The 22,747-nt window shown below is 43.8% G+C and overlaps 1 protein-coding gene across 1 annotated transcript in view; it reads right to left on the reverse strand.

The window, feature by feature from the left end:
• ttc39b (tetratricopeptide repeat domain 39B) overlaps positions 1 to 22,259 on the reverse strand; it is a 46,648-nt gene extending 24,389 nt beyond the window's left edge. The window contains exons 1-5 of the mRNA XM_077230786.1: positions 21,885 to 22,259; positions 5,772 to 5,806; positions 5,561 to 5,665; positions 714 to 845; positions 565 to 641 (exon numbers count right to left, since the gene is read on the reverse strand). Coding sequence (XP_077086901.1) covers positions 565 to 641; positions 714 to 845; positions 5,561 to 5,665; positions 5,772 to 5,806; positions 21,885 to 21,929 — 394 coding nt within the window. The 5' untranslated portion in view covers positions 21,930 to 22,259. The remainder of the gene's footprint in view (positions 1 to 564; positions 642 to 713; positions 846 to 5,560; positions 5,666 to 5,771; positions 5,807 to 21,884) is intronic.
• Between the last annotated feature and the right edge of the window lie 488 nt (positions 22,260 to 22,747).

The following is a 22,747-nucleotide window of genomic DNA, read 5'->3' on the forward strand; positions in this document are numbered from 1 at the left end:
TGGTGGAGGGGGTGTTGTGGTGTGGGGTTGTTTGGTGGAGGGGGGATTATGGTGTGAGGTTGTTTGGTGGAGGAGGGATTATGGTGTGGGGTTGTTTGGTGGAGGGGGGGTTATGGTGTGGGGTTGTTTGGTGGAGAGGGGATTATGGTGTGGGGTTGTTTGGTGAAGGGGGGATTATGGTGTGGGGTTGTTTGGTGGAGGGGGATTGTGGTGTGGGATTGTTTGGTGGAGGGGGGATTATGGTGTGGGGTTGTTTGGTGGAGGGGGGGTTATGGTGTGGGGTTGTTTGGTGGAGGGGGGATTATGGTGTGGGGTTGTTTGGTGGATTATGGTGTGGGGTTGTTTGGTGAAGGGGGATTATGGTGTGGGGTTGTTTGGTGGAGGGGGATTATGGTGTGGGGTTGTTTGTTGGAGGGGGGGTTATAGCGTGGGGTTGTTTTTCCGGGGTTTCAACTCCATATTTAACCCTATGGATTAAGAATGGGATGTCATTAAAGTTCATGTGCACACACAAACACATTCAGACCCGTACAGTGTCTCTCACACACACACACACACACTTACCGGCTCTCAGGCTGTCTGACGACTGTTTGGACAGCAGGCTGGAAATGGACCCGACCACTGAGTTTCTCTTCCTGAACCTGCGGACAGACGGAGAACATCAGAACATCAGAGTCCAGAAGCTTCAGAACATCAGAGTGTGTGAGCCGCACCTCTGGCAGGTCTGTAAGGCATCTTTGATGGTCGCCATTCCGGTCTGGATGTCTTTGTGCTCGAAGGTCATGGTAGCCTGCATGGCCAGAATACTGCTGTAGCCCAACGCGTGATACATGCTGTCCTTAGACCTACACACACACACACACACACAAACACTTCAGCAAGTTAAACCTTGTAATTGTACAAACGTCCACCTTCACGCATTTCTCGCTCGCACGCACACTCACTTATTCACACACACACTCACTCACACACACAAACACACACTCACTTGCTCACTCACTCACTCAATCACACGCTCACTCACTCACTCTCACGCTCGCACGTCGCACACACTCGCTTACACACACACTCACTTTCACGCTCGCTCACACACTCAAACGCTCGCTCACACACTCCCTCACACACTCGCTCACACACCCGCTCACACACCCGCTCACACACCCGCTCACACACCCGCTCACACACACGCTCACACACACGCTCGCTCACACGCTCGCTCACACACTCACACACTCACTCACTCGCTCACATGCTCACACTCGCTCACACACTCGCTCACACACTCGCTCACACACTCGCTCACACACTCACTCACACACTCACTCACACACTCACTCACACACACGCTCACACACGCTCACACACTCGCTCACACACTCTCTCACACTCGCTCACACACTCGCTCACACTCGCTCAAACACTCGCTCACACACTCGCTCACACACTCGCTCACGAAACACGCTCACACACTCACTGATACACTCACTGATACACTCACTGACACACTCGCTCACACACTCGCTCACACACTCGCTGACACACTCGCTCACACACTCGCTCACACACTCGCTCACACACTCGCTCACACACTCGCTCACACACTCGCTCACACACTCGCTGATACACTCACTGACACACTCACTGACACACTCGCTCACACACTCGCTCACACACTCGCTCACACACTCACTGATACACTCACTGACACACTCACTGACACACTCACTGACACACTCGCTCACACACTCACTGACACACTCGCTCACACACTCGCTCACACACTCGCTCACACACTCGCTCACACACTCGCTCACACACTCGCTCACACACTCACTGACACACTCACTGACACACTCACTGACACACTCGCTCACACACTCACTCACACACTCGCTCACACACTCGCTCACACACTCGCTCACACACTCACTGACACACTCACTGACACACTCACTGACACACTCGCTCACACACTCACTCACACACTCGCTCACACACTCGCTCACACACTCACTGACACACTCACTGACACACTCACTGACACACTCACTGACACACTCACTGACACACTCACTCACACGCTCAATCACACGCTCACACACTCGCTCACACACTCGCTCACACACTCGCTCACACACTCGCTCACACACTCGCTCACACACTCGCTCACACACACCCTCACTCACACCCTCACTCACACACTCACTCACACACTCACTCACACACTCACTCACACACTCACTCACACACTCACTCACACACTCCCTCACACACTCACTCACACACTAACTCACACACTCACACACTCGCTCACACACTCGCTCACACATTCGCTCACACACTAGCTCACACACTCGCTCACTCACACACTCGCTCACTCACACGCTCGCTCGCACACACGCTCGCTCGCACACACGCTCGCTCGCACACACGCTCGCTCGCACACACACTCGCTCGCACACACACTCGCTCGCACACACTCGGTCGCTCACACTCGGTCGCTCACACTCGGTCGCTCACACTCGGTCGCTCACACTCGGTCGCTCACACTCCGTCGCACACACTCCCTCGCTCACACTCCCTCGCTCACACTCCCTCGCTCACACTCCCTCGCTCACACTCCCTCGCTCACACTCCGTCGCTCACACTCCCTCCCTCACACTCCCTCGCTCACACTCCCTCGCTCACACTCCCTCGCTCACACTCCCTCGCTCACACTCACACACGCTCACACACTCGCTCACACACTCGCTCACACACTCGCTCACACTCGCTCACACACTCGCTCACACTCGCTCAAACACTCGCTCACACACTCGCTCACACACTCGCTCACGAAACACGCTCACACACTCACTGACACACTCGCTCACACACTCACTGACACACTCACTCACACACTCGCTCACACACTCGTTCACACACTCGCTCACACACTCGCTCACACACTCGCTCACACACTCGCTCACACACTCGCTCACACACTCGCTCACACACTCGCTCACACATTCACTGATACACTCACTGACACACTCACTGACACACTCGCTCACACACTCGCTCACACACTCGCTCACACACTCGCTCACACACTCACTGACACACTCGCTCAAACACTCGCTCACACACTCGCTCACACACTCGCTCACGAAACACGCTCACACACTCACTGACACACTCGCTCACACACTCACTGACACACTCACTCACACACTCGCTCACACACTCGCTCACACACTCGCTCACACACTCGCTCACACACTCGCTCACACATTCACTGATACACTCACTGACACACTCACTGACACACTCGCTCACACACTCGCTCACACACTCGCTCACACACTCGCTCACACACTCGCTCACACACTCACTGACACACTCACTGACACACTCGCTCACACACTCGCTCACACACTCGCTCACACACTCACTGACACACTCGCTCACACACTCGCTCACACACTCGCTCACACACTCGCTCACACACTCGCTCACACACTCACTGACACACTCACTGACACACTCACTGACACACTCGCTCACACACTCGCTCACACACTCACTGACACACTCACTGACACACTCACTCACACACTCACTCAATCACACGCTCACACACTCGCTCACACACTCGCTCACACACTCGCTCACACACTCGCTCACACACTCGCTCACACACTCGCTCACACACTCGCTCACACGCTCGCTCACGCTCGCTCACACGCTCCCTCACTCACACACTCACTCACACACTCACTCACACACTCACTCACACACTCACTCACACACTCACTCACACACTCACTCACACACTCGCTCACACACTCGCTCACACATTCGCTCACACACTAGCTCACACGCTCACTCACACACTCGCTCACTCACACACTCGCTCACTCACACACTCGCTCGCACACTCGCTCGCACACACGCTCGCTCGCACACACGCTCGCTCGCACACACGCTCGCTCGCACACACGCTCCCTCGCACACACGCTCGCTCGCACACACACTCGCTCGCACACACACTCGCTCACACTCACCAGCTCACACTCACCAGCTCACACTCCCTCGCTCACACTCACCCGCTCACACTCCCTCGCTCACACTCACCCGCTCACACTCCCTCGCTCACACTCCGTCGCTCACACTCCCTCCCTCACACTCCCTCGCTCACACTCCCTCGCTCACACTCCCTCGCTCACACTCCCTCGCTCACACTCCCTCGCTCACACTCCCTCGCTCACACTCCCTCCCTCGCTCACACTCCCTCGCTCACACTCCCTCGCTCACACTCACCAGCTCACACTCACCAGCTCACTCTCCCTCGCTCACACTCCCTCTCTCACACTCACCCGCTCACACTCACCCGCTCACACTCACCCGCTCACACTCACCAGCTCACACTCCCTCGCTCACACTCACTTGCTCACACTCACCCGCTCACACTCCCCCGCTCACACTCACCAGCTCACACTCACCCGCTCACACTCCCTCGCACACACACTCCCTCGCACACACACTCCCTCGCACACACACTCACTCGCACACACACTCACTCGCACACACACACACTCTCTCACACGCTCACTCTCTCACTCGCTCACACGCTCACTCGCACACACGCTCACTCGCACACACGCTCACTCGCACACACACTCCCTCGCTCACACACTCACTCGCTCACACACCCTCGCACACACACTCCCTCGCACACACACTCCCTCGCACACACACTCGCTCGCACACACACTCGCTCACACTCACCAGCTCACACTCACCAGCTCACACTCCCTCGCTCACACTCACTCGCTCACACTCACCCGCTCACACTCACCAGCTCACACTCCCTCGCTCACACTCACCAGCTCACACTCACCAGCTCACACTCACCAGCTCACACTCACCAGCTCACACTCCCTCGCTCACACTCCCTCGCTCACACTCCCTCGCACACACACTCCCTCGCACACACACTCCCTCGCACACACACTCACTCGCACACACACACACTCGCTCACACTCACTCGCTCTCACACTCACTCGCTCACACACTCACTCGCTCACACACTCACTCGCTCACACACTCACTCGCTCACACACTCACTCGCTCACACACTCCCTCGCACACACACTCACACACACTCACTCGCACACACACTCACTCGCACACACACTCCCTCGTACACACACTCCCTCGCACACACACTCGCTCGCACACACACTCGCTCGCACACACACTCGCTCACACACACACTCACATACTCACTCGCTCACACACTCACTCGCTCACACACTCAATCACACCCTCACACACTCACTCGCTCATTCGCTCACACACTCGCTCAAACACTCAATCACTCACACACTCAATCACACGCTCACTCACACGCTCACTCACACGCTCACTCACCACACGCTCACTCACACGCTCACTCACTCGCACACACACACACACACACACACACGCTCACTCACACACTCTCACCTGTGTGCGTGTGTGTTTCTGCACTGCAGCTGCTGTACATCCCCCACACACACACACACACACACGTACCATGGTTTGAGGAGGTCCAGCGCTTCAGAGAACTTGTTGTTGAGGACAAGGTTGAGGGCCATGGTGCACTCCTCTATAGATGTGCGCAGGTCCATCTTAGACGCCCTGAACACACACACACACACACACACACACACGCAGACAGACACAGATTATATACAGATACAGATACTGGTCCTGATTTAGAGGGATGATCTGATGTGATACTCACACTGGGATGCGATCAAACGCGTCTTGAAAACAGTCCTGAAACAGAGCAGATCATGAACATAAACACATATGTGTGTGTGTGTGTTGTACAGCAGCTGCAGTGCAGAAACACACACACACACTTCTCTCTCAAATCAGATGGTTCCCTAACACGACGGTCTCTATTTATAGATTCTCAGTTATGTAACTCCGTTTGTCCGTCGCTGTCTGACACACAAACCTATAATTTATAATATCAAATTTATAATATCCTACAATACACACAGTAATCATTTTCATAATACAGTACAATAATTTTATATATATATATATATATATATATATATATATATATATATATATATATATATATATATCCTGTCTTTTGCAATAATCAAATGATATTACAGACGCTGGCATTATTCAGACCCATTAAAAACTCCATATGGTTATAATGCATTAGGCCTCATGTTGAAGTGTGTGTGTGTGTGTTTAATAGTGACATTTACGGTCATTAATATTTAACTGAATATGTCAAAGTGCAGCACTGAAAAACAAACATTATGAATAAAAGCACCGCTAACACTTTACATTAGCTAACATGAACTAACAGTTAATCTTAGTTACTCTCAGCTTTTACTAGTTCATTATTAAGATCAGAAGTTCCACCTGTTAATATTATTATTTAATGCACTAACATGAAAATTTTTATTAAAGAGCAGCTATTCTGCAGTTTTACATGTCGATCTGTGTGTGTGTGTGTGTGTGTGTGTGTGAGATGAGTTATTCAGTGTTTCTAGTGTCATCTTGAACACGGGAGCAAACATGTCACTGGAATGCTGGAAAACCACTAACACCCTTCAACTACTGAAACACCTACAACCTGTGGCTGTGTGTGTGTGTGTGTGTGTGTGTGTGTGTGTGTGTGTGTGTGTGTGTGTGTGTGTGTGTGTGTGTGTGTGAGTGAGTGAGTGAGTGAGTGAGTGAGAATGAGAGAGTGTGTGTGTATCTGTGAGAGAGAGTCTGTGTGTGAGAGAGAGTGTGTGTGTGTGTGTGTGAGAGAGAGAGAGTGTGTGTGAGAGAAAGAGAGAGTGAGAGAGAGTGTGAGAGAAAGAGAGTGTGAGAGAGAAAGAGAGAGTGAGAGAAAGAGAGAGAGAGAGAGAGTGAGAGAAAGAGAGAGTGAGAGAGAGAAAGAGAGAGTGAGAGAAAGAGAGAGTGAGAGAAAGAGAGAGTGAGAGAGTGAGAGAGAGAAAGAGAGAGTGTGAGAAAGAGAGAGTGAGAGAGAGTGTGAGAGAAAGAGAGAGTGAGAGAGAGTGTGTGTGTGAGAGAGAGTGTGTGTGTGTGTGTGAGAGAGAGAGAGTGTGAGAAAGAGAGAGTGAGAGAGAGTGTGTGTGTGAGAGAGAGTGTGTGTGTGTGTGTGAGAGAGAGTGTGTGTGTGTGTGAGAGAGAGAGAGTGTGTGTGAGAGAAAGAGAGAGTGAGAGAGTGTGAGAGAAAGAGAGAGTGAGAGAGAGAGTGTGAGAGAGAAAGAGAGAGTGAGAGAAAGAGAGAGAGAGAGAGAGTGAGAGAAAGAGAGAGTGAGAGAAAGAGAGAGTGAGAGAGAGAAAGAGAGAGTGAGAGAAAGAGAGAGTGAGAGAAAGAGAGAGTGAGAGAGTGAGAGAGAGAAAGAGAGAGTGAGAGAGAGAGTGTGAGAGAAAGAGAGAGTGAGAGAGAGTGTGTGTGTGAGAGAGAGTGTGTGTGTGTGTGTGAGAGAGAGAGAGTGTGAGAAAGAGAGAGTGAGAGAGAGTGTGTGTGTGAGAGAGAGTGTGTGTGTGTGAGAGAGAGTGTGTGTGTGTGTGTGAGAGAGAGAGAGTGTGTGTGAGAGAAAGAGAGAGTGAGAGAGTGTGAGAGAAAGAGAGAGTGAGAGAGAGAGTGTGAGAGAGAAAGAGAGAGTGAGAGAAAGAGAGAGAGAGAGAGAGTGAGAGAAAGAGAGAGTGAGAGAAAGAGAGAGTGAGAGAGAGAAAGAGAGAGTGAGAGTGAGAGAAAGAGAGAGTGAGAGAGAGAAAGAGAGAGTGAGAGAGAGAAAGAGAGAGTGTGAGAGAGAGTGTGAGAGAAAGAGAATTTGAATTTGAAAACACCTTTATTACAAATTTTCTTTTCTTTTTTCAAAACATTAAAAACAACCTACTTAAAATAAATTACATAAATTGCATAAAACAAAGATTGTCATCTACAACAGAGCACAAAGCCCCTCCATAACACCAAACATCCTCAAACATGGCAAGACATGAAGTAGCTTTATAAAACCTAAAATCAATCAAAATTCTTGACTTCACCATGGCACCAAACATAGACACCAGATCAAAATCTTGATTTTTTTCAATTTTTTCTCTCCGACTCATGTATATTGCCATTTTACTTTTGCCCAAAACAAAATTTAACAACTGACACTCTCTCTTTCTTCTTTTTGAATATTTTACCCCAAAGATAAAAGCTTGCATTGAAAATTCTTCATCAAAAGACTTAAACAAATTTTGTAAAAACTCAAATAAAGGTTTAAGTCTATGACAACTCATAAAAACATGAAAAACAGTCTCCCTTTGTGGGCAAAATGGGCATTCATGGCCTACCTCAGGATTCAACACAGATATAAAGGCATTTACAGCAATAATACAATGTAAAATCCTCCACTGCAAATCTCCAATTTTCTTATTTAATGGTGGCTTGTAAAAAGTTCTCCAATTTGGCTTAAAAACTTCCTCCAAACCTAACACTGTTCGCCAAGGTGTATCATTTTTCCCATTTAATGCTTTTTTATTAAAACATTTCACACATGACTTGTACAATCTCTTACCATTTACATCTTCAAAGTCCATGACCACTACTTTTTCTGATTCCAAAAAAATTCCACCTTCCTCCTCTAATTTAGGTGAAACCATCAACCTTGGAAAACAATCTTTATCATTGGGAGTAATTTCTCCCTCACAATGTCTCTTGAGTAAATCGGTCTCTTCCTCTGTAAGGATAATCTGTATCTTTCGTAACAGTTTTTCAACCAGTCGAGTGGATCTAATCCCCAGTTGTATTGCCACCGCATCCACTTCAATAAAATCTGGTCCTGCAAGACTCATCAATTGACGAAGAGTCACCACTTTAGCCTTTACAAAGGCTTCTGTCAGTGACACTGATGCATTAGTAATGTCCAGTCTTGCACCATAAAGCAAAGGCTCTTCCAAAAGCCAATACAATGATGTGGGATTATTTTTTCTTTGGAGTTTAAAAAGACTCCATACTTTAAAAAGATTCCGATAAAAAACTGGGAAATTCTCCACATTTAAAGTTTTTGGATCCAATAAAAATAAAGATTTGTCCAGAGTTAAACCTGCAGCAGTTTTTAAGATAGCACTTGCCACTGGTCTCCAACTTACAGACTCTGGGCCTGTCAGGAAACGTTGTATGAACTGTGCACGAAAAGTTGCTGTCCGACTTTGTAGATGCACAAGCCCTTGTCCACCTTCTTCCTTTGGTAAGTACAAGATGTTATGGATCACCCAGTGCATCTTATCCCAGAAGAAATCTATCAACATCGATTGTATCTTAGCAAGAAAAAGAAGTGGTGGGTCAACACAAATCAGTCGATGCCAAAGAGATGAAGCAACAAGGTTATTAATAATAAGGGTTCGACCCCTATAGGACAATATTTTCTTAATCCACTTCCATTTATCCAAGCGGCCCTTTATTTTCTCAATCATTCCTTCCCAATTTTTTAATTGAAAAGACTCATCCCCCAAATAAACTCCCAAATACTTTATCCCATCTTTTTTCCATGTCAGACCGCCAGGGAGTTTGGGGGGCACTATTATCCGCTCTCCCACCAAAACAGCCTCACTCTTTGACCAATTCACTTTTGCAGCTGATACCATTTCAAACTCATCCAAAGTTTTCATTAAAAGGTTTACATCATTTTGCTCTTTTACAATTACAACAACATCATCAGCATAAGCTGATAAAACAAAAGAACGTTCACAGTTCATCAATGTGAGGCCATTTAAAACCCTTCTCAATCTTTGCAAAAGTGGTTCTATTGCTAATGTATAGAGCATGCCTGATAATGAACAACCTTGCCTCACTCCACGCTGAACTTTAAAAGGAAAACACAAGCCACCATTAAATTTCAACATACTCTCAATGTCATTATATAATACTTTAATATAATCTTTAAAAACCAAGTTAAAACCAAAGGCATCTAGAGTCTTCCATAAATAATCATGCTCTACGCGGTCAAATGCCTTTTCCTGATCAATGGAAATCAAGCCAAAATTAACACCACAACTCTTTGAAAGATCCATCAAATCTCGTATTAAAAAAATGTTATCAAATATAGATCTTCCAGGCACACAATAGGATTGGTCAGGACTAATTATGTCATCTAAAGCTTTCCCTAATCTAATCGCCAATACTTTAGACAGAATTTTATAGTCAGAGCACAGTAAAGACACTGGTCTCCAATTTTTAATATCACTCAAATCTCCTTTCTTTGGGAGGAGTGTAAGAACTGCTCTCCGACTACTACGTGGTAAAAAACCAGAGAGCAAACTATCACGAAGCACTGCAAGCAAGTCTTCTCCTATAATGCCCCAGTATGCTTTATAGAATTCAAAAGGAATCCCATCTACCCCTGGAACCTTCCCGTTTTGCGTACTCTGGAGAGCTTCATACAGTTCAATTAAAGTTATATCTTCACTAAGTTTTGCATTGGTACTTTCTGATAATTTTGGCAGATCTTCAAAAAAGAAACCATCAACATCTTGATCTTTCCTAAGATCAGAGCTATACAGATTTTTATAAAATGTAACAGCTCTTTCTCTCATTTCGACTGGGTCTGATAACAGAACCCCAGCTTCAGACCTTAAATTCTGAATATAACGTCTTTGACCGTTCTTTTTTTCTAATCCGAAAAAAAACTTTGATGGAACATCCATCTGCTCCACATCCTGGAAACGTGATCTGACCAATGCCCCTTGTGCCTTTCTCTTATAGAATTCAGACAATTCGGATTTTTTCATGAAAAGAGAATCTAAATGGTCTTGATTTCCTGTTTCATGAATTAAAACTTGAATTTCTATAATTTCCTCTTCTAACTTTTTTATAGACTGAGTTAAAACTCTTGTGACATTTAGAGTATATTGTTGACATAATTGCTTAATGTTTACTTTCCCAATGTCCCACCATTCCTGTAAAGAGGAAAATTGATATTTTTGTTCTTTAAAAGACTCCCAATAAAACCTAAAAACATCTTTAAACTGTAAATCTGACAACAAAGTCACATTAAAATGCCAATAAGAACTACTTAACTTAACAGAACTAACAATCATTCTACACACGACCAAACTGTGATCAGAGAAACCTACTGGAAGAATTGAGCCATTTACAAAAAAACTAAGATGATGTTTGAAGACATAAAACCTATCTAATCGTGCCATTGACAACACATTTTCACGAGCATGCGTCCATGTGTATTGTTTAACATCATGATTAAAGTTTCTCCATACATCACCAAGCTCATTCCCTTCTATCATTTGTATCAGTTTTCGGCGTGAAGCCATGTGTGGTTCTACATGATTCCTATCTATATTTCTTTCGACACAATTAAAATCTCCTCCCACAACCAAAAAAACTTCATTATCACATGTTTCTATTACTGTATTCAATTGATCTAAAAACAACATTCTTTCTGTCTGTGAGGTTGGTGCATATACACAAATAAAAACAAAAACATGATCTTCAAAATGAGCTTTTATCTTTAACAATCTACCTTTTACAATCTCCTCTACTGAAAAAGATGAGGGAGCGAAATTTTTATTAAACAAAACTGCAACTCCTCCACTGAGTGAAGTATTGTGACTCAGAAAAGGAAGACCACCCCATTCCTTAGCCCATTCAACAGCAATTTCCACATCACTATGTGTCTCCTGTAAAAACAGGACATCAATTTTATTCTGTTTCACTACTTCATAAATCTGAGCTCTCTTTCTGCAATCTCTAGCCCCATTCACATTTAGAGATGCAATGCGAATGTCACTCATAATTAAAAATGAAAGAGAAACTACAGCACAGAAAGCAATACATCCAATAAGGGCATGCATACTAAACCATTTCATCATCATTATTCAATTGGAGTTGGATTTTTGTGACAATTTTTTTCAAACGATATACTTCTTTATCTATAAATCTTCCTTCACTCATTGAACTCTTAATATTTTCCATAAGTCTTCTGAGATCTGGAAAATATTCCTCAACTTTCACTCCTCTCATATTTTTGGTCACCTTCAAGAATTTCTTGATCTCATCCACTCCATATTCAAGACATGACCAACTGGATTGCGAACAAACGGAGTCGCTAGAGTCAGAGCACTCACCCTCACTGCTTTCATTGTCCACTTTACTCCCTTCTTGATCCTTTTTAGCCTGTTTCAAAACCATGCTCTTGTCATTTTTCTTCCTCTTCAGAGGTGTTTTAAAAACAACCTGATCCATATCCATTAAAGTGTCCTCATTTTGAATTACACTCTCCACTTGTGACTCAGTATCAGAGAACTGATTTAAGCTCATTTGTGTGTTATCAAGAGCTTCTCCACAATCAATACTGTTGCTTTCCACACTCTCACAGGTTACAATTTCAGAAATGTGGGCGTTTCTTTCATCAATTTCAACACTTTCTCTAGTTAGATCAAATTCAACATTTTTTTCTACCGACACTACTTTTGGACCACTAGAATTCGGCGCATTATTGGAGGTACTGGCGACTTCTCCGTCTTTATTCTGCTCAGCGTTAACGTTACCTTTTGCACCATCATTCTGCCCACTGCCCTGAGCGCTGTTTTCCGGGCACCCGCGGATCAAATGACCAGACTTTCCACAACCAAAACACCTCATTGTTTCTGTAGTTACAAAAACGGTGTAATCAAAATCATCCACTTTAAATTTAAAATTTACCTCAAGATCAGTTCTATTTCCGTTCAGAATCATAAACGTGAAACGCCTGAACGACACTACATGTTTCACTAACCCCGATTTACATCCTATAGCGATCTTTTTTATGGGAGCAATCAATTTGCCAAAGCGTGACAATTCCTTCATCAACATCTCATCTTTAATAAAAGGAGGTATATTTGAAATTGTGACCTTTTTAGCGGGAGTAGAAAGAGGTAGTACTGGAGTAAATAACCCACGGATGTTTATTCCCTTTACTACGACCTCATTCGCTTTCTCGACTGTATTCAAAAACAATACAATTGAGTTATTCATCTTAGACGCCGCTAACACACATTCATGACCAACAACATCACCGACCGCAACACTACACTCCTCCACACTCCCCACAGCCACCACCTTCACACCGTGGCGCCGCGTAAGTGAATCGAGAACACTTTGAGTCGCCATGCTTCCCAGTGCAAAACACTGGTTAAGGCAGGCGCTCAGTACCTCACAACAAATAACAAACAAAACAACAAAAAACACAAAAAAGTAAGAGGGGGGAAAAGTCTTTTAAAGCCACAACGGGCACAAAAAACGACCACACACTCACCACACCACTCACTCCGCTCAACAAACGCCCGCACATGCGCACAGACAGAGAGAGAGAGAGAGAGAGAGAGAGAGTGAGAGAGAGAGAGAGAGAGAGAGAGAGAGAGAGAGAGAGTGAGAGAGAGAAAGAGAGAGTGTGAGAGAGAGTGTGAGAGAAAGAGAGAGTGAGAGAGAGTGTGAGAGAGAAAGAGAGAGTGAGAGAGAGAAAGAGAGAGTGAGAGAAAGAGAGAGTGAGAGAGAGTGTGAGAGAAAGAGAGAGTGAGAGAGAGATTGTGTGAGAGAAAGAGAGAGTGAGAGAAAGAGAGAGAGAGAAAGAGAGAGTGAGAGAAAGAGAGAGTGAGAGAGAAAGAGAGAGTGAGAGAAAGAGAGAGAGCGTGTGTGGGAAAGAGAGAGTGAGAGAAAGAGAGAGTGAGAGAGAGATTGTGTGAGAGAAAGAGAGAGTGAGAGAGAGAAAGAGAGAGTGAGAGTGAGAGAAAGAGAGAGTGAGAGAGAGAAAGAGAGAGTGAGAGAGAGAAAGAGAGAGTGTGAGAGAGAGTGTGAGAGAAAGAGAGAGAGAGAGAGAGAGAGAGAGAGAGAGAGAGTGAGAGAGAGAAAGAGAGAGTGTGAGAGAGAGTGTGAGAGAAAGAGAGAGTGAGAGAGAGTGTGAGAGAGAAAGAGAGAGTGAGAGAGAGAAAGAGAGAGTGAGAGAAAGAGAGAGTGAGAGAGAGTGTGAGAGAAAGAGAGAGTGTGTGAGAGAAAGAGAGAGTGAGAGAGAGATTGTGTGAGAGAAAGAGAGAGTGAGAGAAAGAGAGAGAGAGAAAGAGAGAGTGAGAGAAAGAGAGAGTGAGAGAGAAAGAGAGAGTGTGTGAGAGAAAGAGAGAGTGTGTGAGAGAAAGAGAGAGTGAGAGAAAGAGAGAGTGAGAGAGAGATTGTGTGAGAGAAAGAGAGAGTGAGAGAGAGAGTGTGAGAGAAAGAGAGAGTGAGAGAGAGAGAGAGTGAGAGAAAGAGAGAGAGAGAAAGAGAGAGTGAGAGAGAAAGAGAGAGTGAGAGAAAGAGAGAGAGTGTGTGTGGGAAAGAGAGTGTGTGAGAGAAAGAGAGAGTGAGAGAAAGAGAGAGAGAGTGTGTGTGAGAGAAAGAGAGAGAGAGTGTGTGTGAGAGAAAGAGAGAGAGAGTGAGAGAGATTTGATTTGATTTTTAACCCACACTTTTATTAGGTCAGTGACAAAAACCAATCATTGTATCATCACAAAAACAATCAACAGAGCAAAAAGCTCAAAGTTAAATCCCCCTCAAACACAGCACAACAAACCTCATTGAAACCACTGCAATATAAAGGTTCCCAAATCTTGCATCTCCTTGTAAAACTTAAACTCAACTGAGATCCTATATCTAATAAATAACTTAAACAACATTACACTATCCTGGCAATGCATATTTTCAATCATGTTTTTCCTTGAAATATATATAGCCATTTTTGCTTGGCCAACTATAAAGTTTATAACTGCCATGTGAATCTCTATCCTGCCCCATAGATGAAAACCTTTGGTGTGAAACTTTCCTTAAAACCCAAAAACAATTTTCCTAGTAAAACAAAAAGTGGTTTCAGCCTATTACATTCCAAAAAACAATGATAAATAGTTTCTCTGAACCCACAAAAAACACAACCTTCATTGAGATTTGGGTTAATGATCGAGACAAAAGCATTCACAGCAACAGCCCCCTTCAGGATTCTCCATTGTAGAGCTCCTGATTTGTTCATCAATGGTGGTTTATATAAGGCCCTCCAATGTGGTTTAACTTCCTTTCCTACATCAAACCTCTCTCTCCAGACATTATCCACTTTCTCACACAGTGTTGTACAATATTTTAACAAAACATTTATACATCACTTATCCACTTAATTCACCTAATAGTAAGTCCTGAAGCCCATTCAAATTTAACAAAATACCAGACATCTCCTTTAAACCTGGTGTAATCCAGTGTTTGGGACGAGGGTCTCTCATATCAGGTAGGGGTCGACCGATACGTGATTTTCAGGGCCGATACCGATTATTACAGATCACGTAGACCGATAACCGATATTTTGAACCGATATATAGCCTATGTCTGATGTAAAAATGTAAATTAATGTCAAAATTAATAATAACAAAGGGTTTTGACAAATACTTTCTTTAAATTATTTTAAACATATCTTTGAATCTGAGAACTGTTATTAATAATAATAATAACTTAAAACGTGCAGGAAGCGCCCAGCAGCATTCTGTAAATATTTTGTAAAACTCTATTTTAATGTTTCAATTAAATTTTTGTAAATCAAAAAGCATTTCTTATTAATTGAAATCATCAAACGTATTCAATTTATTTACAGTTTAACAAAAATGTAATTTTAAGGGCCCTAAGAAAAGACAAACTTTTATTTTGACGGGTTGCCGGGGAGATCTTTGAGTTTCTGTGCGTTTATGATATGACCTTTCTTCAACTGTCTACGGATATGAGTTGAAGCTTAAAAAAGCTCATGAAGTGACTAAGCGGCTCTGGAGATGATGTTTATGGAATGATGTCCATAATGATGCGGCTGAGGCTGAAAACAGCGCAAGTTTAGTGGGTGTGTGTGTGTGTGTGTGTGTGTGTGTGTTTGTGTGGTAAATGAAATCACGCGTCTGCTCCATTCATTTAGAGACACGCAGGATTCATGAACGCGGTTTGAAATTCGATTTGAATTGACCTGCTTTTTGTTAATTCATCAAAAACCGCTTTAAACAGTAAATTCCATTTTTATGACTGGTTTCCGCGATTCCGTCGGTGTTTTCTGCATCGCGGAGATCACAGGCTCTGTTATATTGAGGTGTTTTGCAACTTCAGTGTAGTAATTTAATGCTTCTTCAGCAAAGTCTGCTGCTGCCTTAACTTTGAGAAACAACTGATGCGTGATCAGTGAAGCAGCTCCAGTCTGCAAGTGCTTTCGGTGAGAGAGTGCAAAACTTTCAGTGCCTTCAGCTTTCCGCGTTGATTGGCTGGACTCGTGACTCCTAACAAATCCGATGTGCGGGGACATTGGTCTAGTCTACAGAGTGGTGAGTTCCGACAGAGGCGGCTTCGTCAGAGCCAAATATAGCGCATTTCAAAATTAAATTATTTTATCGGCAAATCGGTTTTGAAAATGGCCGATACCGATAACCATAAAAATGCTCAATATCGGCGCCGATAATCGGTCGACCCCTAATATCAGGAAGCAAAAGTCCTTCCTTATATCTTTCAAGAAGTACCAACTCCTCTGCTGTCAGTTTCTTTCTCCATAAGTCCATGATTGTGGATGTTTGTCGCATAGATCTTTGTCCTAATAACGCTGCCACCGCTGTAACGTCCTTTAGTTCAGATCCGGCCACTTTAATTATATGACTCATCTTTACCGTCGGTGTGCCACACAGTCTCTGAGAAAGATTCGGCACTTGATCGGTTATGTCCAAACGGGCCCCCTTGACTATAGGCTCCTCCAACAACCAGAACAGAGAGTTTGCATTTTCTGGTCTTTTAATGATGACAGATCCCCAAACTTTGAACAATCCAAGGTAAAATGAAGATAGCCCACTCAAATGCAGCTTTTTGTTATCCGTGAGGAACAAAGCAGTATCTAGTCCAAGTCCATCTACTCTGTGAAGAATGTTTTTTGCAACCTCTCTCCATACCACATCCACTGAGCCTGTTAGAAACTTCTGGATGAACTGTAATCGTGTTGTTGCGTATCTGCTTGCTAGAGACACCAACCCTTGTCCTCCCTCCTCCAATGGCGGACCCAGTGCAACCTGTCCCAGAAGAAGTCCACCAATATTCTTTGCAACCGTGCTAGTAATCCGGTGGGAGGCTCAACACAAGAGAGCTTATGCCACATAGTAGAGGCTATTAAATTGTTCAATATTAATACTCTCCCTCTAAAAGACAACTGGGAATGAATCCATCTCCATTTCTTCTTTAATCCCATCCCAATTGTTCTGTTGCACAGATACTTCTCCAAGATGCACTCCCAAATATTTTAGACCCCCTTTCTTCCAAATCAACCCACCAGGTAAAGTTGGCAAGCCATTCTTCCATTTACCTCTAATCAGTGCGTCACTTTTCTCCCAGTTCACTCTTTCAGCAGAAATTACACCAAATTCATTAACAGTAGACTCCAAGTTAGTAACATCTTTTTCCCCATTAATTAAAATCATCACATCATCCGCATAAGCTGATATTTGATGTTGAACACTATACTAATACAAGAACGCAGCTTATTTAACATTGGTTCAATTGCCAGGGAATATAACATTCCGGAGAGAGCACATCCCTGTCTTATACCTCTCCCAATTACAAAAGGGGCACTCAAACCACCATTGATCTTCAGTACGCTCTCAATGTCTTTATATAATACTTGAATCATTCCCCTAAAAGTGGACCCAAAGCCAAAAGCATCAAGCGTATTCCAGAGGTATTGATGCTCTATTCGATCAAAGGCTTTTTCTTGATCAATTGAAATAAAGCCTATGTCCAGATCAAGATAACCAGAGACATCCAACATATCTCTGATAAAAGTAATGTTATCCATAATGGACCTTCCGGGTATACAATAGGTCTGGTCAGAATTAACCACTTGCCCCATCACTTAACAACTAGCTGAAACATTCTTAGATTACATTAGCATAGAGTGCCGAAGTTATGACGTCACTTTGTAGGCCAAAACGCGGAAGTGAGTTAGCATTTTAGCACTTCCGGTTCCCTCGCCCTAAAGTCTATGGGTTTTTTGAATGGGTTTTTGCTAAATCGCCTGAAATAAGGTCTGTGGTTAACAAAGCCTCTAAATATTTTTACGTTTTGATCTATGACATAAAACACACCAGTTATAACCTGCTTGTGGTTTTTTAAACTTTATATAGGCTTCAAAATGTATACATTTTGGATAAACTTGTAAAGATTATCTTGATAGACAAAACGTGTAATGCTTTCTGTACACCTAAAGACTTTGAAAAGATTTAGAAAAGACTTTATAAGATTATCAGCTCACATCTAAAGACTAGGGTTCACAGTTTTTAGTCTCAGACTAAAGACTTGCGATAATATCAAACATGTTTGATATGAAAGACTAGAGAAAGACTGGCATAAATCGGGTCGCCGACTGCAGATTATCACCTCACATTTAACGATCGAGACGACGGGAGCGCGCCGAGACTCCAGTAAGATTCCTAAAGACTGCCGGTCTTTAGTCTGGGACTGTGAAGATCCTTTGGTGAGCGCCCGGCATAAGGGTCACACCTCTTTGTTGAACACAGATCTTAATTTTTGCGATTTTCCAAAAGTCTATGGGGAAAATGCATAGCTTTTTGACCCATGCGCCGCTAACTTTTGAGTTGTCCTACAAAGTGACGTCATAACTTCGGCACTCTATTACACGACAACGATATATAAAACATAAGAAAATATATAATTTTAGATGCATATTTGGTACTGAACATTATATTTTCAATGAGACAACTTCACGTTTTTTTACCGTTTTCAAAACGTTGCGTTTTCAGGCACCCAAACACCGTTGTAGTGTAAACGATCGCGCAAAACGCATACAAAGTTTTACGTTTTTAGCTGAAAATGGTGTCGTGCAAACAGACCCTAACACATGAGCAATGCCAAAAAACAATCCTAATGTTATTAAAATGTTATTTCTGAATGTTCTTTGAGTCCTCAAAATATAATTTTTAAATGTTCTAAAAATGTTTTTTCTTGGTTACAAAGATTAAAAAAGTTAACGCAAAGACAAATGATTTTTAAAACTATTTAAAAACTATTTAGTTACACCCGGATTCCATGTCACACACTGCAGCAGCGTGTTTGGACAGGATGAGTCGTGAGTATCAAATTACAGTCATTAAGTGTGACCCTGGCTTGAGTGTGTGAGTGTGTGTGTGTGTGTCTGTGAGTGTGTGTGTCTGTGAGTGTGTGTGTCTGTGAATGAGTGTGTGTGTGTGTGTGTGTGTGTGTGTGTAGTAAAATCTGTGTTTCCTCTGCAGTGGAAAAAGCAGTAACTGGATCTGCTGCTGGAACAGCAACACACACACACACACACACACACACACACACAGCTTCGGGTGTTCATCAATAAATAAACATCATACAGTGCTTAGACACACTCACACTCTAAAAGCCTCTCAACACATGAGAACGCAGATATGTGTGTGTGTGTGTTTCAGGATAAGTGGTTACCCAGCGATCTGAAGCATCTGAAGCATCTGAAGCACCTGGTTGCCATGGAAACGTTTCCATCAAGAAATTACATGCATTGCACATTCACTGTTATACGCTTATTTCACGCAGCCGTTATTTTGAAATCGAAAGCGAGGCTCCGGTGCGAAGAAAACCGGAAGTGTCGCCTTTAATCATAGCAAATGCGATGGTGTATTGTTGTGTTTAACCCGTTTAATCCCACCAGTCACAATTGTGACCGCATCTTTTTTCTTATTTCTGGAAGCTCTGAAAACGTTGTTCTTGACTTTGGGCAAGAAATTCAACTTTTAAATGACAAAATAGATTGTCTTGATTAAAATCTATTAATGTCATGTGACTAGTGTGAAAGGTCACATGACCAGATCAGTTACTTCCTGCTTGCACATCTAGAAGAAGATGTCTTCCTCAGACTACTACAAAAAGTAGTATGTAAAACATCTTAATTAACAGATAGAACTATCATATTTTGTACATATATTCTTTAAAGGGTCTACTGCTGATATATTTTGAGAATTATACTCCTGCATATATATTTTGCTCGTAAGACTTGTAAATTTGTTTACGGTCACAATTGTGACCGGTAGTATAACACAGTACTTCAATTGAAAACACAGGTATTGGCTGGTATTGGCAGGTATTGGCAATCCTACACTGAACATTTGCAACACCTGTGAGGGGGATGGATGATCTTGACAAAGGAGAAGTGCTCACTAACACAGATTTAGACAGGTTTGCGAACAATATTTGAGAGAAATAGGCCTTTTGTGTACATAGAAAAGGTCTTAGATCTTTGAGTTCAGCTTATGAAAAATGGGGGCAAAAACAAATGTGCTGCGTTTATAATTTTGTTCAGTGTAGTTATCAGTATTCCAGAAACTTTCAATGGGTTGGACCTTCTAGACGTACGTGACAACACCCCCCTCCCCCTCCCCCTAATTGAAAGTGACTGAGATAGTGATGGCTCAGATAGGGAGTACCATGGGTGAAACGGCCCATTTGCCAAGTAGACTATTGAATGGCGATGCAGAGGTGAACTATCTGGAGGATTAGGCAGATGTTCATGACAACCAATTGGTGTGCCCCACACATGACCACAAACAACCCTTTCTAGAATTTACGGCCCATCTTCAGTGCACTGAATGAGTGCACACACATCTCCCTGAAACTGGCCTAGGACAGGGCCCAAGTGAAGTCATGGTCTATCCTATAGGGGTCTAGCCCGAACAAGCAGAAGTTCCTCCAGGGTGTAACTTTGTACATAACAACCTTTTCACCTCACTAAGCCTCCTTCATGAAATGACAAAACGAGGTATTGGATGTCTTGGAATGAATTGTGTCAATAGGTCTAATTGAAGAATTTGTATGAATTCTGACTATGGTGTTTCCCACCGGTCACTATTGTGACCGAGTATAAAACCTAATATTTCACTAACTTAACCAACATAAAATCAAAAAAGGCATAATGTTTGAGTGTTAGGGAGGTCTAAGGAGTAAAAATAATGTACTCAAGTTGCAAGAAAAAATTTGGGATTAAACGGGTTAATGTAGAAATTAGTTATTCTAAAAATGTACATACATTTCTTTCATACTTTAGACCATATACAGAAAAATTCATATATATATTTTTTTTTTCAGAAAGTAAAAATAGAAGCAGGAACGAACTACATCCCATACTGTATATTTACATCCAATAGTGTAAATCGCGGCAGCAGCTTCAGAGTGGTAGTCCAAGGCATTGTTGTTTATCTTTACTTCCGGGGTTCTTCCCACCGGAGCCTCGCTTTCGATTTCAAAATAACGGCTGCGTGAAATAAGCGTATTGTGATCCCATGATTGCTCATAAAAACACATACACACACAACACAAAAACATACAATCATGACGGTAACCATGTTATTGCTATAAACATACATAGAACGAAAAAAAAAACAGTAATGATGGTAATCACGATACTGCGGTGAACATCGTCATGCTGATAAAGTTTCACGTGAGTGAATAAATGAACTGCATACGTAACATTTATGACGTCACTGCCGTTGCATAATTATGCCAATAAACGAGGTTTACCTGAAAAAACACGCATTCGTTATTGATACCGAGTCAGTGTGCGTTTAAATCAGCGGCTGGTGACTTTATATTTAGACACACACACACACACACACACACACACACACACACACACACACACAGTGAAGTGCCCTATGTAGATTCCCTAAAGAGCGCGCCCGAGGCCGGAAGCGTGTTAACCGTCAGCATCTGCACGGGAACGCGCTCGGCAGCCCACCGGGTTTGGACCGGTTCGGACACACAGCCGGTGTTAGCGGGCAGATATTCGACACTCACCTCCTCCGGGTCCGCGCCGTCCGCTCCGGTACCGACCCGAGCCATGGCGCTGTTTCCCTGAGATCCGCGCGGAACGTTAACGCTCGGACATCTGGATCCGTCCGTGTTCTTCTGACGTTCTGCTCACCACACGGACACGCCCACCGAGCGCGCGTCACGCAGGGCCGGGTATTCAATAATCACCATGGTAACGGTCGTAAAAATACCATACTTGCTACAGTTATTGTTGCCGTCGTGGTTTTGTGTCACGCAACGGATTCCTTAAAGTTCATTGAACCCGATGCTGAATTACGTATCCTACTCATAGACTGCATAAAATAGATCCTACTATGGAGTAACCAAAGCTCATGAATATTAATCAAGTCCTGGTAAACTTCCCGGCACATAGCCTGATTTAATATTCATGAGCCACTGCAGTTTGGCGCGTGACGTCATGGAGTTATAATTCATGAGCTGGATCTTCGCCATAGTGGGATTATTAAACACAGTGTAACTTTGCACTTGGAACACACATTCACAGTTACTGTTGCACGGGAAAGTGTGGCAAATTTACATACGCGTAGCCACGCCCACGGGTGTGCCAGACACACAGTGGCAGCTGGCACACCTCAAAATAGATGCAGAATTATTTTTTAAAGTCTTAATAAAAATGTTTTTCTAGACTTGGACTAGTGTTGTTTACTTATAATATTTGTACATTTACATTGTACATTATTATCGTTAAAAAAATACCTGCCGACATTCGGACTGCCAACCAATCCGCGAACAGCCGCTGACTGGCGGGAACACGGTCGTGCTGTTCAGCCTCGCGCCTCATGAGGAGAAATGGAAACAATGAGCGAAGCTCACACAAAGAAACTTAT

Source organism: Siphateles boraxobius, unplaced genomic scaffold (genome assembly GCF_051911475.1).
Source record: "Siphateles boraxobius isolate OS27281-9 unplaced genomic scaffold, OSU_SipBor_1 150, whole genome shotgun sequence".
In the NCBI taxonomy this organism is placed as follows: domain Eukaryota; kingdom Metazoa; phylum Chordata; class Actinopteri; order Cypriniformes; family Leuciscidae; genus Siphateles; species Siphateles boraxobius.